This window comes from Scomber japonicus, chromosome 10 (genome assembly GCF_027409825.1).
Source record: "Scomber japonicus isolate fScoJap1 chromosome 10, fScoJap1.pri, whole genome shotgun sequence".
NCBI classification, from domain to species: Eukaryota; Metazoa; Chordata; class Actinopteri; order Scombriformes; family Scombridae; genus Scomber; species Scomber japonicus.
Genome location: NC_070587.1, coordinates 2,032,226 through 2,046,474, shown reverse-complemented (window position 1 = coordinate 2,046,474; position 14,249 = coordinate 2,032,226). Strand labels below are relative to the sequence as shown.

At 40.8% G+C, this 14,249-nt stretch overlaps 1 protein-coding gene across 8 annotated transcripts in view; it reads left to right on the top strand.

Annotated features, from left to right (window-relative positions):
- The window catches only part of dgkb (diacylglycerol kinase, beta), a 94,013-nt gene that overhangs the window by 51,043 nt on the left and 28,721 nt on the right, over window positions 1–14,249 (top strand). For all 8 annotated transcript variants that reach the window (XM_053327401.1, XM_053327400.1, XM_053327397.1 and 5 more), the window contains one exon: window positions 10,863–10,927. In XM_053327401.1, the coding sequence (XP_053183376.1) occupies window positions 10,863–10,927 (65 nt within the window). The remainder of the gene's footprint in view (window positions 1–10,862; window positions 10,928–14,249) is intronic.

Here is a 14,249-nt window from a genome sequence, read left to right as displayed (position 1 = left end):
AAGGGCATTAATTCCCCTGAATAAATGTCAAAAAACGACAATGGATATATATCAAGTTACCTAATCTTTTCTTTTTTTTTTTTTTTTCTTTCACCCAAACAACTTTCTGTATGCTGGGCATGACTCAAAGCTCCTTTTGGACAATATGACTACACTTATATAGCATTAAAAACATCAGAATGAGGTACCAAGATGCTTTATGAACAAGGCAGTTTCAAAAATATAGAAAAAAAGTGTCAATACTTTAAAAACCAACAGCATTCAAAATGTAGGTTTATGTATAAAATGTAGAGAACAGTGATTAAAGACCAGCAAATAACACTTATTATTATTAAATTAGTAATTTCTTTGCAGTATGTATGTATTTGTGTGGTTTCAGAAAAACAATTTGACAGTGCTTAATTGTCCCTAATATCTTAAAACTTTGCAACTTTTAAGAGAAAGATTGAAGTTTTCACCTGATTTGGCTGGACGAACGAGTTGCTGCGTTGAGGGAAGCTAACTGTCTTTGTGCAAACCCTGCAAATCCCATCACAGCAGCATTTCTACTTGTGTATGAAGCTACACCATATTTAGCATGCATCTCCTCAGAAATGTCCCTACATGTCAGCCATTGAGATACCACACTGGGACTGGAAGAAGTGTGATTAGCCAATTTGTGATGATTGTGTTTTCTCCAGTTGATTGTTGATAGTGAAGATATTAAAGCTGAAGTTGAAGAAGTAGCTAAGTTATCTTCTCCATTTAGCTCCAAATCCTTCTCTACTGCAGATATTTCATTCTGTGCCATTGCCCCTCTCTGTCGCAGTGAAGGAAACAATGTAAAAACGCCAAATGCACTGGAGTTTTCTACTGTTCAATAATGAGATGGGAAAATATAGATATATAGAAATAATGTAATTCACTATACTAACTAATGATTAGATTAGACTAACTAAGGCCAAGTCCACATGTACCAAAACGATCTTTTCCCCCTCCGTTTTCCCTGGCATCATTTCAAGAATATTTGCATACACACGGATCCATCTCAACACGACTCAACACGCTACTTCATATTCCAGCCTGTAGGCGGCGCAACATCTAACATCCTCAATCAGTCTGTTTAAGTGTGACTGTGTCATTTTAACAGAGTTACACTCTAACAGGCAGCACTCGGTTTGCTAACACAAACACAATAGTTACTCCTTTGCAGCTGTTTCCCCGCTGTATGTTCAAACACACGGTGCGTTCAAGGACCCGTGGTGCGTTCAAGGACCTGTGGTGCGTTCAAAGACTGTGTTTGGGGCCCGTGATCGTGTGCACTGAAGCAAAGCAGCAAAGCCCCAAACGACTACAAATAATAATTATATTTATGGTGTGTTTACGGTCTGGTTAGGTTTAGGCACAAAAAACACGTAGTTAGGGAAAGATCATGGTTTGGAACGTGGATAGCACTTCCTTAAAGTTACACAACTTGAATCGTCATAGCAACAGTAAACACCATAACAGCGTTGTTCCGAGTAGCAGCTGTAAACATGACACTTGTGGTTGGAAACGGGAAGTGAACCGTGCTCTCCTGCAGCTAGGTCCACTTATTGCCAGGACATTTTATTCCTGTATGAGAGAAGAGGGAGGTCTGCAGTCGGACCCCTCTTGATCACATTTAAATCTCATGCACATGTGCGTGATGATGGAGAAACACACATTCCTTCCATTGGCTTCAAGCTAATGCGATGACTGACAGTTTGAGGGGGTAACAAGGCAGAAAACGGAGCAATGTGTCAGCAATGGTACGCAGGACAGCTAGCCAAGGTAAGCAATGCAGGTTTAAATGTTTTGGGGGGTTTTTTATGTTTGGGCATTTTGCCTTTTATTTATTTTATTTGCCTTTATTTTAACCAGGTCGGTCCCGTTGAGATACAATGACCTCTTTTTCAAGGGAAGCCAAGAAGCCAAGACAGCAGCATAGGAAAGTTACACAATTAAAAACACACAGAAAAGTCACACAACACAGAGATGATAAAATACATGCAAGAGAAAAGCAACAGGGCTAAACCCTAAAACCCAGGATTTACATTAAAACAAGAACAGGTGTGATATGTGGCCGCTCCAATGGCTCTCACAGACAGATGGAAGGAAGGAAGGAAAGGAGTAAGGAAGGAAGGAAGGAAAGGAGTAATGGCTCTCACACGGAGGGTTGATGAGCTCCTTTAGCTTTAAAGTTTTCTGCAATGCATTCCAAGCAGCAGGTGCAGCAAACTTAAATTCAGAACGAACTTTGGGCACATTTAATAATTAAAATTCATTATTTGAAAGTATTTGGTATGGAGGCCAACAGGAAACAGGGAGATAGAGGGGGGGGGGGGGGGGGAATGACCTGGCAACCACTTGACTACCAAGGTGTTCCACTTGAAATGTATTTTTAGTAGGGCTGTCAGCGTTAACGCGTTAATCGCGATTACATTAATGCAATCCATAACGCGTTAATTTTTTTAAATCGCATTTTAATGTTGCAAGCCTTTTTGTCCCTTCTACTCCCCCGTAGACAGCTCCTCTAGCTGTAGCGCTATGCTTTGAAGTGGCCTCCTGCAGTAAACCTACCGCGCTGATGGAAAGTAAGAGAGCTACTGGACTTTTGAACGGCTTGTTTAACTTTAAAACATTTCCAGACGCTTCAGTTGACAAGTCAAAAGTAAAATTCAACCTGTGTCAAACGGAGTTTAACTACCACCGGAGTACGTGGAGTTTGAGTTAGCACCTCCACGCTAAACACCCAGGTGCAGCCAAGCCAGCCTCAGCTCCACCAAAGGACCATTTTGGAGTGTGGGAGTCGCAGCAGAGCCGTGATTGATTCCCAGTTAAGACACTCTGGTAAGAAATGCTTTACATTATGGGCTTAAAACTGCCTTCAAATGGAAAATAACAGGATTTTAAACATGCAATTCAAAACGCGATTAATCACGATTAACTATGGAAATTCTGCGATTAATCGCGATTTAAAAAATTAATCATTTGACAGCCCTAATTTTTAATAATAAGCATCACAAATGTTTTATCAGGGAATAAATGCATTTCTGATCTAAATAAGCTGATTTTTTTTTGTAATATGAGACAGATGATGTGAAGATGTCTGAAAAATACCTAAATGCGGTTAGTTACAGTCGTCCAGACATGAAGGTGTGAATGACTCCATGTGAGAAAAACAGAGAAAATGTTCCAATTTTGAGGATAATTCTCATTTTTGAAAAAATGCTGCATTTACTGGTGTTGGCTCCAAATATGGTTTTCAACACAACCCAATTTTCCTTTGAATGCTCGTTAACACATGCTGTTAACTAAAGCTAAAAACACCCCCAAAAATAATACTGAAGGTTTTATGCAGTAATGAGAACTGTTGATTCCTTGTTGCTGAGCCAAACTTGTATGAGAACATTAAAAAGACAACAAGCTTTCGGCCTGGCTGGTTCATAAAGTCATTATAACCCCTTTTGTCTTTGCTCTGTTAGTGGGATTAGTACCCAGCAGGCGTGATGATGACAAATGAAGTTGTTTGTGGGGGATTAGGAGGACTTTGAGCTCTCTATGGATTTGAGTGCGATATAATATTTTGTGACACATTTTGCATCAAATTTTTTAGCTTTCCGTTGAATGAAAAAAAAAAAAATACAATAAAGACTATGCGACAAGTCAAGCTAATAATTACCTCAGAGATTATGCTGATGAAGGGAAGATTGTTTCTGTAATGACACACTGTTGAAATCAAAAGATCAGCAGTAGCAGCCACCAGTGAGACAGTGAGTGTTACCAACGTATGCTTGAATTTAACCCTTAAACAGGCAACGTGCACCAGGAGATACAGACTCTTTAACCTTCCTGTCGTCTGTTTTGACTGTTTCTTCTTTCCTTTCCTTACTTCCTTCCTTCCTTCCTTCCTTCATCTGTCCTTCCTTCCTTCCTTCCTTCCTCAGATCTAAGTTCAGCTGTTAGGGTAAATGTTCCCTCCTTCTGTCCTTTCTTCCTTCCTTCATCTATCCTTCCTTTCTTCCTTCCTTCATCTATCCTTCCTTTCTTTCTTCCTTCCTCCTCCCTTCCTCCGTCCCTCCTTTCCTTCCTTCTCCCTTCCTCCCTCATTTCTTTCCTTCTCCCTTCCTCCCTCCCTCCTTTCTTTCCTTCTTCCTCCCTCCGTCCTTTCCTTCCTTCTTCCTCCCTTTCCTTCGTACCTTCCTTCCTTCCTCCCTGCTTTCTTTCCTTCCTTCTTCCTCCCTTGCTTCCCTTCCTTCCTCCTTTCCTTCCTTCTTCCCTCCTTTCCTTCCTTCCTTCCTTCTTCCCTCCTTTCCTTCCTTCCTTCCTTCTTTCCTTCCTTACTTGAAGTGCTAATGACATAACTAGTAAGGATTTTTTACATCTAATTTTCCACTCCTGCTTGTTTAAGGGTTAAAGTCAATTATTGAGAATAAGTCATATAAAATGTGGTATTGCAGAATAAAGTAGAAGGGATGAAACATGTCTATTTTCCTCTCATATAACACACATCAGCAGCGTCAGCAGCTAGCAAACTTAACATTTTTAAAAATCCTCGTTACAACCTCATTTTCCAACTCATTTCAATCCCAGGTGACTCTTCCAAAAAAAGAAGGACCATCTTTTTTTTTTTTTTTTTTTCTTCTTCTTCTTGTGTGAATTTTTCCAACCTAACCTTCTGCCGCGGCCCACTGGGATTGAGAATTAATGACGCCATCCCTTTGGGAGGATGTGGAAGTGACGTGAAGTGTAATGATCTCAATCAGGGCCAGGGGTGAGAGACAGAACTAATCACTGAGCGTGCTTCACTACCATAATGCAGTCAGTCGCCCTAATGACCCTGGCACTCCTGTCAAAGCCATTATTCTCCCCCGTTGTGAAAGGCACATCAAACCGCTGGGGCCCACTCATAATTGGACTAAACTTTGAGCTATGAGAGGACATTACACATGTCCTGTATTAATTTGGGTGCCAGATTTTTACATTGGTAATTATTTGAGGGCAGCTAGGGGGAGAGAGAGAGAAAGAGAGAGAGAGAAAGAGAGAGAAAGAGTGAGCTGACACCGTCACTATGCCGCAAGGGTGTCAAAGCCTAAAGATATGAATGTGTCCTACATGTGTTGGTAGTGTGACATGGTGTTCAGATTGTATGGTTTTGTTTTTATATACGAAATTCAAGATCTGAATCTGAAGTTTTAAATGATGGTTTGAAAAAAATGAACAATCACACTACAAGATCCATGTTTTAGCTGTTTTGGGGAATTTCAAATGAGTCAATATCAAAGATGAACTTCAGCTTTTAAGCCAACATAGACAGAAAGTCCTTAAGGTAGAAATTTGGATATCTACCCAGATAGCATGCGAATGTGGGCCACTTGAGGCAATGATCCGGCACTGTAGGCATTCTTCTGGCCTGGACAAAACAGACGTGAACCTAAACTGGCCCATGTAGTAAATGCTACATTTGGGCCAAATATCACAAAACGAATATGGCCCATCTTTGGCCGAAATATGGCAAGTATGGCAATGACTAATCCGGATGTGAGCCTAAAGAGGCCCACATATAAGGAAACATACTTGGCCCACCTGTGTTGAAACATATTTGGGCCAGTCTTGGCCGAACTGGTTTATTTGGTGTGTTTTTGGTTGACATCTGGCATTGTGATGGCTTGGTTATGGCCCACTTTTGGCAAACATGAGCGGACCGCCCAAGTGCCATCATTCCATGCTGTATGTGGGCCGGATGAACATGTCAGGTGTGGGCCAGATATGGGCCAAAAGAATTTTGCTATCTGGGTACAATTTCATGACAACTGGGCAAACTCATCTACATCAAGTGGTTTGATCAAAAGCTAGGACAGCTACTAAATAGACCTCGTGATGAAATTGTTTTATCAGAGGGTGTTTCCTGACTCAAGAAGGGCATTTTAATTTGACAAGAGTCTATACCAATTTAAATTCAATAAATTGAGTCACCAAAAAAAAAACGAAAAGCAGAAGAACAATAGAAAAGTAAAAGACAAATGAAATAACTTTAATTACACATAATATAATCAATGAATTCCTGAAATCACACCAAAGACAGGCAAAAAGAAGGGAGGAAGAAAGGAAGGAAAGACAGACAGACGGAAGGGAGGAAGGAAGGAAGGAAGGAAGGAAGGAAGGAAATAAGAAGGGAAGGAAAGAAAGACAGGCAAAAGGAAGGGAGGAAGAAAGGTAGGAAAGACAGACAGTAGAGGATGACAGACAGACGGAAGGGAGGAAAAAAGGAAAGAAGGGAGGGAGAAAGGACAGAAGGAAGAAAGGAAGGAAGGAACGAAGAAAAGGAGGAAGGAAGGATGGAAGGAAGGAAATAAGAAGGGAAGGAAAGAAAGACAGGCAAAAGGAAGGAGGGAAGAAAGGTAAGAAAGACAGACAGACGGAAGGGAGGAAGGAAGGAAGGAAGGAAGGAAGGAAATAAGAAGGGAAGGAAAGAAAGACAGGCAAAAGGAAGGAGGGAAGAAAGGTAGGAAAGAGAGACAGTAGAGGATGACAGACAGATGGAAGGGAGGGAGGAAAAAAGGAAAGAAGGGAGGGAGGAAGGACAGAAGGAAGAAAGTAAAGGAAGGAACGAAGAAAGGAAAAAAGGAAGGGAGGGAAGAAAGGTAGGAAAGAGGGACAGTAAAGGACGACAGACAGACAGAAGGGAGGAAAAAAGGAAAGAAGGGAGGGAGGAAGGACAGAAGGAAGAAAGGAAGGAAGGAAGAAAGGAAGGAAATAAGAAGGGAAGGAAAGAAAGACAGGCAAAAGGAAGGAGGGAAGAAAGGTAGGAAAGAGGGACAGTAAAGGACGACAGACAGACAGAAGGGAGGAAAAAAGGAAAGAAGGGAGGGAGGAAGGACAGAAGGAAGAAAGGAAGGAAGGAACGAAGAAAAGGAGGAAGGAAGGATGGAAGGAAATAAGAAGGGAAGGAAAAAAAAGACAGGTAAAAGGAAGGGAGGAAAAAGGTAGGAAAGACAGACAGACGGAAGGGAGGAAGGAAGGAAGGAATGAAGGAAGGAAATAAGAAGGGAAGGAAAGAAAGACAGGCAAAAGGAAGGAAGGAGGGAAGAAAGGTAGGAAAGAGGGACAGTAAAGGACGACAGACATACAGAAGGGAGGAAAAAAGGAAAGAAGGGAGGGAGGAAGGACAGAAGGAAGAAAGGAAGGAAGGAACGAAGAAAAGGAGGAAATAAGAAGGGAAGGAAAGAAAGACAGGCAAAAGGAAGGGAGGAAGAAAGGTAGGAAAGAGGGACAGTAAAGGACAACAGACAGACAGAAGGGAGGAAAAAAGGAAAGAAGGGAGGGAGGGAGGAAGGACAGAAGGAAGAAAGGAAAGGAAGGAACAAAAAAAGGAAGATAGGAAGGAAGGAAAAGAACACAGGATGGCAAGTGGGCCGGATCACACCCCTCAGCGGGCCGTATCTAGCCCCCGGGGCCGCATGTTTGACACCCCTGCTCTAAACATCAATCTTTAATATACTGTAGTTGCCACATTTCCATATTTTGTATCTATATATTAAAACTATTCTTAATCCCTTAAAATCCCCTTTTCTTCTTGATATTGATTTCAGCTCTATGGCGATGTTAGACCACTTTATTTTAAAAGTTTTACCACTTAAAGCATCAATGTGGGATGACAAAGTGCTTCATCCACTCACTTGAAATCGCTGTTTACTGTTGCAAAGCCGCAGCTCCACTTGTACACATCTCAGATAATAGACCCCAAACCAAAGGGGAGACAACCTCTCCTCACTTTTGCTCTCTTGTTTGCAGCTATTGTCCTGTTTGTAAGAAAATCAAGTTACAATCTCTTCAGATATATCCATCATTTCACCTTTTCTGGCTCGCGTTGGAAGTGTGAGGCGAGTCTGCGGGGATCTTGAAGAATTCTTTTGGTCTTCTGCTTACAGCGTCTTGAAGAGACATCAAGAGAAGCTTCATTGATTTTTTATTTTTTTTTTTCTCTTTTGGCTTCTCCTAAATTTCTGTACAGAGAGCTAGCAGGGGGTCCTCCCTGTAGGTGCTGTTTCAATAGTGCCACTCAAAAAAATGGAGTGGGTCAAAACAGATTGCTTCAGCAGAGGGGGAGAGGAACAAGCCCAAAAAGTTTACAGCAACTTTCTCTCACTCTTTCTTGAGATGTGCTCAGAGCCGGACAACTTTGCTGTGTTTGTCAGAGTTTGGTCTGTGTTTTTCACTCAGGCCTTGCCAGCACTTCTCTACTAACTTAGAAGTGTACATTAAAGGAAATGTCAGTGTTTGCTAGTCTTTGTATGGATCATTACCTAAGGCTTCACAATATGTTCATCAGGTCCTCTGCATACTTCATAATTGATCTCACAAGATATGGTTATATATTATATAGGCCTGTCAAACGATTAATTTTTTTAATCGCAGAATTTCCATAGTTAATCGCGATTAATGGTGTTTTGAATTGCATGTTTAAAATCCTGTTATTTTACATTTGAAGGCAGTTTTAAGCCCATAATGTAAAGCATTTCTTACCAGAGTGTCTTAACTGGGAATCAATCACGGCTCTGCTGCGACTCCCACACTCCAAAATGGTCCTTTGGTGGAGCTGAGGCTGGCTTGGCTGCACCTGGGTGTTTAGCGTGGAGGTGCTAACTCAAACTCCACGTACTCCGGTGGTAGTTAAACTCCGTTTGACACAGGTTGCATTTTACTTTTGACTTGTCAACTGAAGCGTCTGGAAGTGTTTTAAAGTTAAACAAGCCGTTCAAAAGTCCAGTAGCTCTCTTACTTTCCATCAGCGCGGTAGGTTTACTGCAGGAGGCCACTTCAAAGCATAGCGCTACAGCTAGAGGAGCCGTCTACGGGGGAGTAGAAGGGACAAAAAGGCTTGCAACATTAAAATATGGTTAAAAAAAATCGAACAGGGGTGTCAAACATGCGGCACGTGGGCCAGAACCGGCCCGCCAAGGGGTCCAATCCGGCCCACTTTCTTTCCTTCTTTCCTTCCTTCCTTCCTGTCTTCTTTTCTTTCCTTCCATCTTTCTTTTCTGTCTTCTTTTCCTTCCTTCCTTCCTTCCTTCCTTCCTTCTTGTTTTCTCTTCCTTCCTTCCATCTGTCTTTCTTCCCTTTCTTCCATCTTTCCTTTCTGTCTTCATTTCCTTCCATCCTTCCTTCCTTCCTTCCTTCCTTCCTTCCTGTTAATGATCTGGCCCACATCAGATCAAATTGGGCTGTATGTGGCCCTTTAATGAAAATGAGTTTGACGCCGCTGCTCTAGAAGATCGTTTTCACATTTATCTGGTGAAAAAGAAAAATGCTCATGAGTACCTATAAGTAGGATTTGTGACATCACAACTGGTTTGGACCCAATAATGGACCAGTACACAGCTTACAGTACACCAGTGTGATGTGGAGACTTGAAACCTCCAGTGCACAAACAATGAAAATGGACTTGGAACAGGAAGTAGGAGACATATTTAGAGGCAGTGGATGTGGTGTACCTGAACTTTTTTTTTTTTTTTTTTGTGGACACAATTTATTATTTCAAGCAGATGGTGTGTGTTTATGTCCTAAACATTGTCTGAAGGGGATCTTTCACTAAATATTACATCCCTGTTTTGCTAATCTCACCCCATTTCCAGCTCATATTAAAGGGATAATCTACATTTTAGAAGTCTGTTCTTGGAGACTACTACTACTACATATGTGAAAAGCTGCAACATAATCATTTTCTTTCATTTTAACCGGTTCAACTAGTCAAAATAACTCCATACTTTACCTGCAATTATTTGTGAGTGGCAGTCATCTGTTAAACACACTGGCACTATTTGTGATCTGCAGTTCTGGTAAATCTCCTTCATTAAACAAGCCCTACTATAGGAGTGTAATACTAAATCAGTGGAATAGTCCTTTAATATATGTTTTATGACCCAGAAGCAGAGCACATGTTAATAAGAGATGTAGTTGGTTCTCTGTCTCATTTTTTTAGGTCATTTTCTATCTATTAACAAGCTACATCATATGGATTCACTATAAATATACCCGATTCTCTTAAGTTCACGCTTTAAAACTACATAACAGTTTTACCAGGCTGAGATGGTGTTAAGATACTGGTGAAGTGTCTCCACCAGTCACACCACACTAACATATGTAACATGATCTGTATCACTTTAACACCAAGAACTAAAATGTATCTTCACTTTTTGCCCCAGGTCACAGAGAAGGAAGAGAGGGAGGGAAGGAAAGATGGGGGAAATCAGAAAGGGTGAGAGAAAGGTCGAGAATGACTTATGGAGAATGAGAAGAGATGCAGAAGAGGTGGAGGAAGGGAGGGAGGGAGAGAGAGAGAGAGAAAACAACTTGGTTGCCGGGGTGTTTGCAGCATCCTGTAGGTTAGTTGCGAGCTGTGATTACTCACAATGTGTTTAATTAATTAGCCTGTGTGGAGATAGCGTACTGTTCATCACGCTTTCTGTCAATACCGCTCCATCCCCAGCTCCACCCTGCTGCCACCCCCTGCACACAGCTCCTTTCATCTTATAGATATATACACAGAGGACGTGAAAGGTGTAACTGCACTACTGTATTTGGGAAATTTCGAAGTGTTGTGTAATGAGGAAGAGTCGAATATTTGCCTGTAAATAATTATATTTCTTTCATAGGTGTTGAGTAGCTTTACATGTTAGCATCTCCAAATATCAGTGGGGTATAACTTAAGTCCTAGAATCACACAATGACATACTTTTAAACTGTAAATAGCCCATTGAATGTGTCGGTTACAAATATAACATATATCTTGAGACTTCAATATATTCAGTATTCAAATGTTGTCAGTTCCTTAACTAATTATTTGACTCTCTCTCTTTCAGGATGCTTCAATTGCACATCGTTTCCATGTTATGAGAGAGAAACACCCTGAGAAGTTTAACAGCAGGTATGTTTCTATTTATTTGCCTTTTTTTGGTATTAGTAGTGGGTGTAACCTCAAGGTCCAGATTTGCTCTTTGACACCGGAGCTGTTTTTCTGATATGAACTTCGGACCACGTCTGCACGAGACTCCCTTTCACACATGTAGCAGAACAACAAGAGATCATACATGTCACACTGGGAATCCTCTGTGTGGTTTAGGTGAGGGGTGTAGAGGGTGCAGGAGGCAGGAGGCAGGAGGCAGGACATGATGCAAAAAATACACACAGTCATATAGCCAGTTTGTATTTTCCATTGCTGATTCTTATTTCAGCATTGACCTTCAGCCCTTACCAAAAGAAGTTTCCAAATCTTCAAAATCTCTCTCGCCGCTGTAGTATTCATTCATTCATTAAAATCTCCGAAACTTCTTTTTGGACTCAGTGTGCTTCTCTGGAACAGCAGCAGCGTGTCACACAAATACAAGACCTACTCTGCCTCACCAGAGACTTTTTTAAGGCGACTGGAAAGCCGCTACATATTCTGTGTGTGAAGCTAACTTCTCCTGAGTCTCAGATACTAAAACGACCGCCACAGTCATTGGACGTACAATTTGAGGGTCACATGACCAACAGAGCTGGCATAGATAGACTTCTTGTACAGCTGCATGTTTTAACCCAGCTACTCACTAGGAAGCTGGGAAATGGTCGGTACTGCAAATCTGTTGTAAGTTTCTTTTGATAAAACTGACCCACTCATGACCTAGTTTTAAACTACCTGCTGTACTGTATGTTAGATTTAAAGAGGTGTTGTGATGATTACATGTTTCCTATCTGGTTCAAGCTTCTCTGTGGATTTATGTCAAGTGGTGAAATGAAGGATGTATAAATCCTCCTACTGTAGCAAAAAACTGAGTCCCATGATTATAATAATTTTTTTATTTTATAATTATACTCAACGGGATGTTCAAACTTACAAATTGACTTCACAAGGAGAAATTGTATTTGGCTGTTTTCTACCTGCATTGACAAATTACTTGCTCCAATTCTTGTGGCTGGAGTTGAAGTTGAAGGGGCACATTTCTGTCATTTCTTATGATCAGTGTGATTTCTTACCTTGTTGAGACACTGGTGTAATTTTTGAAATGTTCAGGAGACCAGTCTGACCCTTTTATAATCTAAAATCCTCCTGTTTGTGGCTGACTTTTGTACCGGTTTTACACTTTTTAGAGGGAATATTCAACAAATTGTATCACTTGAGAAGAGATATGCTGTATGTCCCAAGTATAAGACCATTTAAAAAGGGTTAAGATGAGTTTATTTTTTAATTTATAGAATACAAATGTCCCAGGAATCAAACCACAAAGTCTATTCACAGTCTAAATAAACCTGCAGTTCATTTGCAGAACCTCTGCGTGGCCCCTTCCCGACAACAGACTGCGTAGCTGCTGTGGAGCTCAGAGTGACGAATGGACAGCCTTCATATTTAGCATTTGTGATTACCTTGAGGAGATGCGTTCACCTTTGGAGACGAACAAATGTGGCATCTATGTTTCCATCAATATTTAACGTCTCCAATACGTCTCCACTAGCGCCAGGGAGTAATTGCAGGCCTAATTGAATTTGCTTGGCTAGTTTGACATCATGGATCAGTCAGACTGATGACACACAGCCTCCTAATAATCCCATTTGTACTCATTATCATATTTTACCCTGGTCTTAGTACAACATTTAGCCAACTATCTTTCTGCTGCTCGTTGCTCGTGCATGCAGACATGACAGCGAAATGGTCCAAAGGGAAGTAAAGGGGGTTTCGAATAAACACAGGCTTGTCATGTAATGGTTACTGATGGTTTTTGAGAGATGTGCCACTATGTCAGAGAAATGCCAACCCCAGCAGGAGAAACTGTAACGCTATTAATTCTGCATTTCCCAATTAAACAAAGAGGTTGTTGAGTAATTATCATCATGTTATTTCACAACCTTGCAGCACATTGTTCATAGATTTCGGTATCCTCTTTTCCTTTTCCAGTACTGTTTGTTACATAGAAATGAGTCCAGGTACTTTATGCTCAATTTTTCATATCAACCTGAATGTTTCTTGTCTATCAAAGGCAATATTATTTACTTTCTGCATCTGCATACACAATTACATGATCTGCATCCATGTTGATTTACACCATTTTAAGCCTTTGTGAAAAATGATTGAGATATTTTAAGAAAATTATTCTGTCTGTTATTTGAATTCCATTAATAATTCAGGAGTGGGAATGGGTTTAGGATCTCTCTATTACACACTATCCTTGCCAATTCAATAATGCATGATTATAGTTTTTCAAGGCAGCATAGATTTTGTTGGATTTGTCCAAAGGGCTCGTGTCCATTGGAAGTATATTGCAACTTATCACAGAGTCATTTTGCTGCAGCTGGAGGCTCTTTCTCAGGAACTGGAAGGTCTTTAGTGACAATAGAAGGGGAAGTGAAGCGTGTCTCGAGGAAAGATTTTATTTCGTCCCTAACAATCCAGCAATAAGGGCGTATTTGTCACGAAAAAATGAAATGACAAGCAACTGTCATATTTCTGATGAGTTTTTAACGTAATTCAAGCATCATGAAACTCAGCCAGAACATCAGTGCAATGAAGGGTTTTAGTTAAAGAAGAAGGAACAACTCCAATATTCAAGCTTTCCCACAGAGGTAGTAAGAGGCCTAAACATTGAAACTTAATAATAATGATATTAATAATAATCATTGATAATAGGAAAGGCAGCTACAGTAACTAATAGTAGATAAATGTGCAACTATTTTTAAGCTACGGTTTTGCTGTAAATTTATAGAACGTATATAAAATATGATTAATAACTTTTCCCCTAAATGTGAGTAAAAAGAAATACTAGGGCTGTCAGCGTTAATGCATTAATCGCGATTAGATTAATGTAATCCATAACGCGTTAATTTTTTTTTAAATCGCATTTTAATGTTGCAAGCCTTTTTGTCCCTTCTACTCCCCCGTAGACGGCTCCTCTAGCTGTAGCGCTATGCTTTGAAGTGGCCTCCTGCAGTAAACCTACCGCGCTGATGGAAAGTAAGAGAGCTACTGGACTTTTGAACGGCTTGTTTAACTTTAAAACACTTCCAGACGCTTCAGTTGACAAGTCAAAAGTAAAATGCAACATGTGTCAAACGGAGTTTAACTACCACCGGAGTACGTGGAGTTTGAGTTAGCACCTCCACGCTAAACACCCAGGTGCAGCCAAGCCAGCCTCAGCTCCACCAAAGGACCATTTTGGAGTGTGGGAGTCGCAGCAGAGCCGTGATTGATTCCCAGTTAAGACACTCTGGTAAGAAAT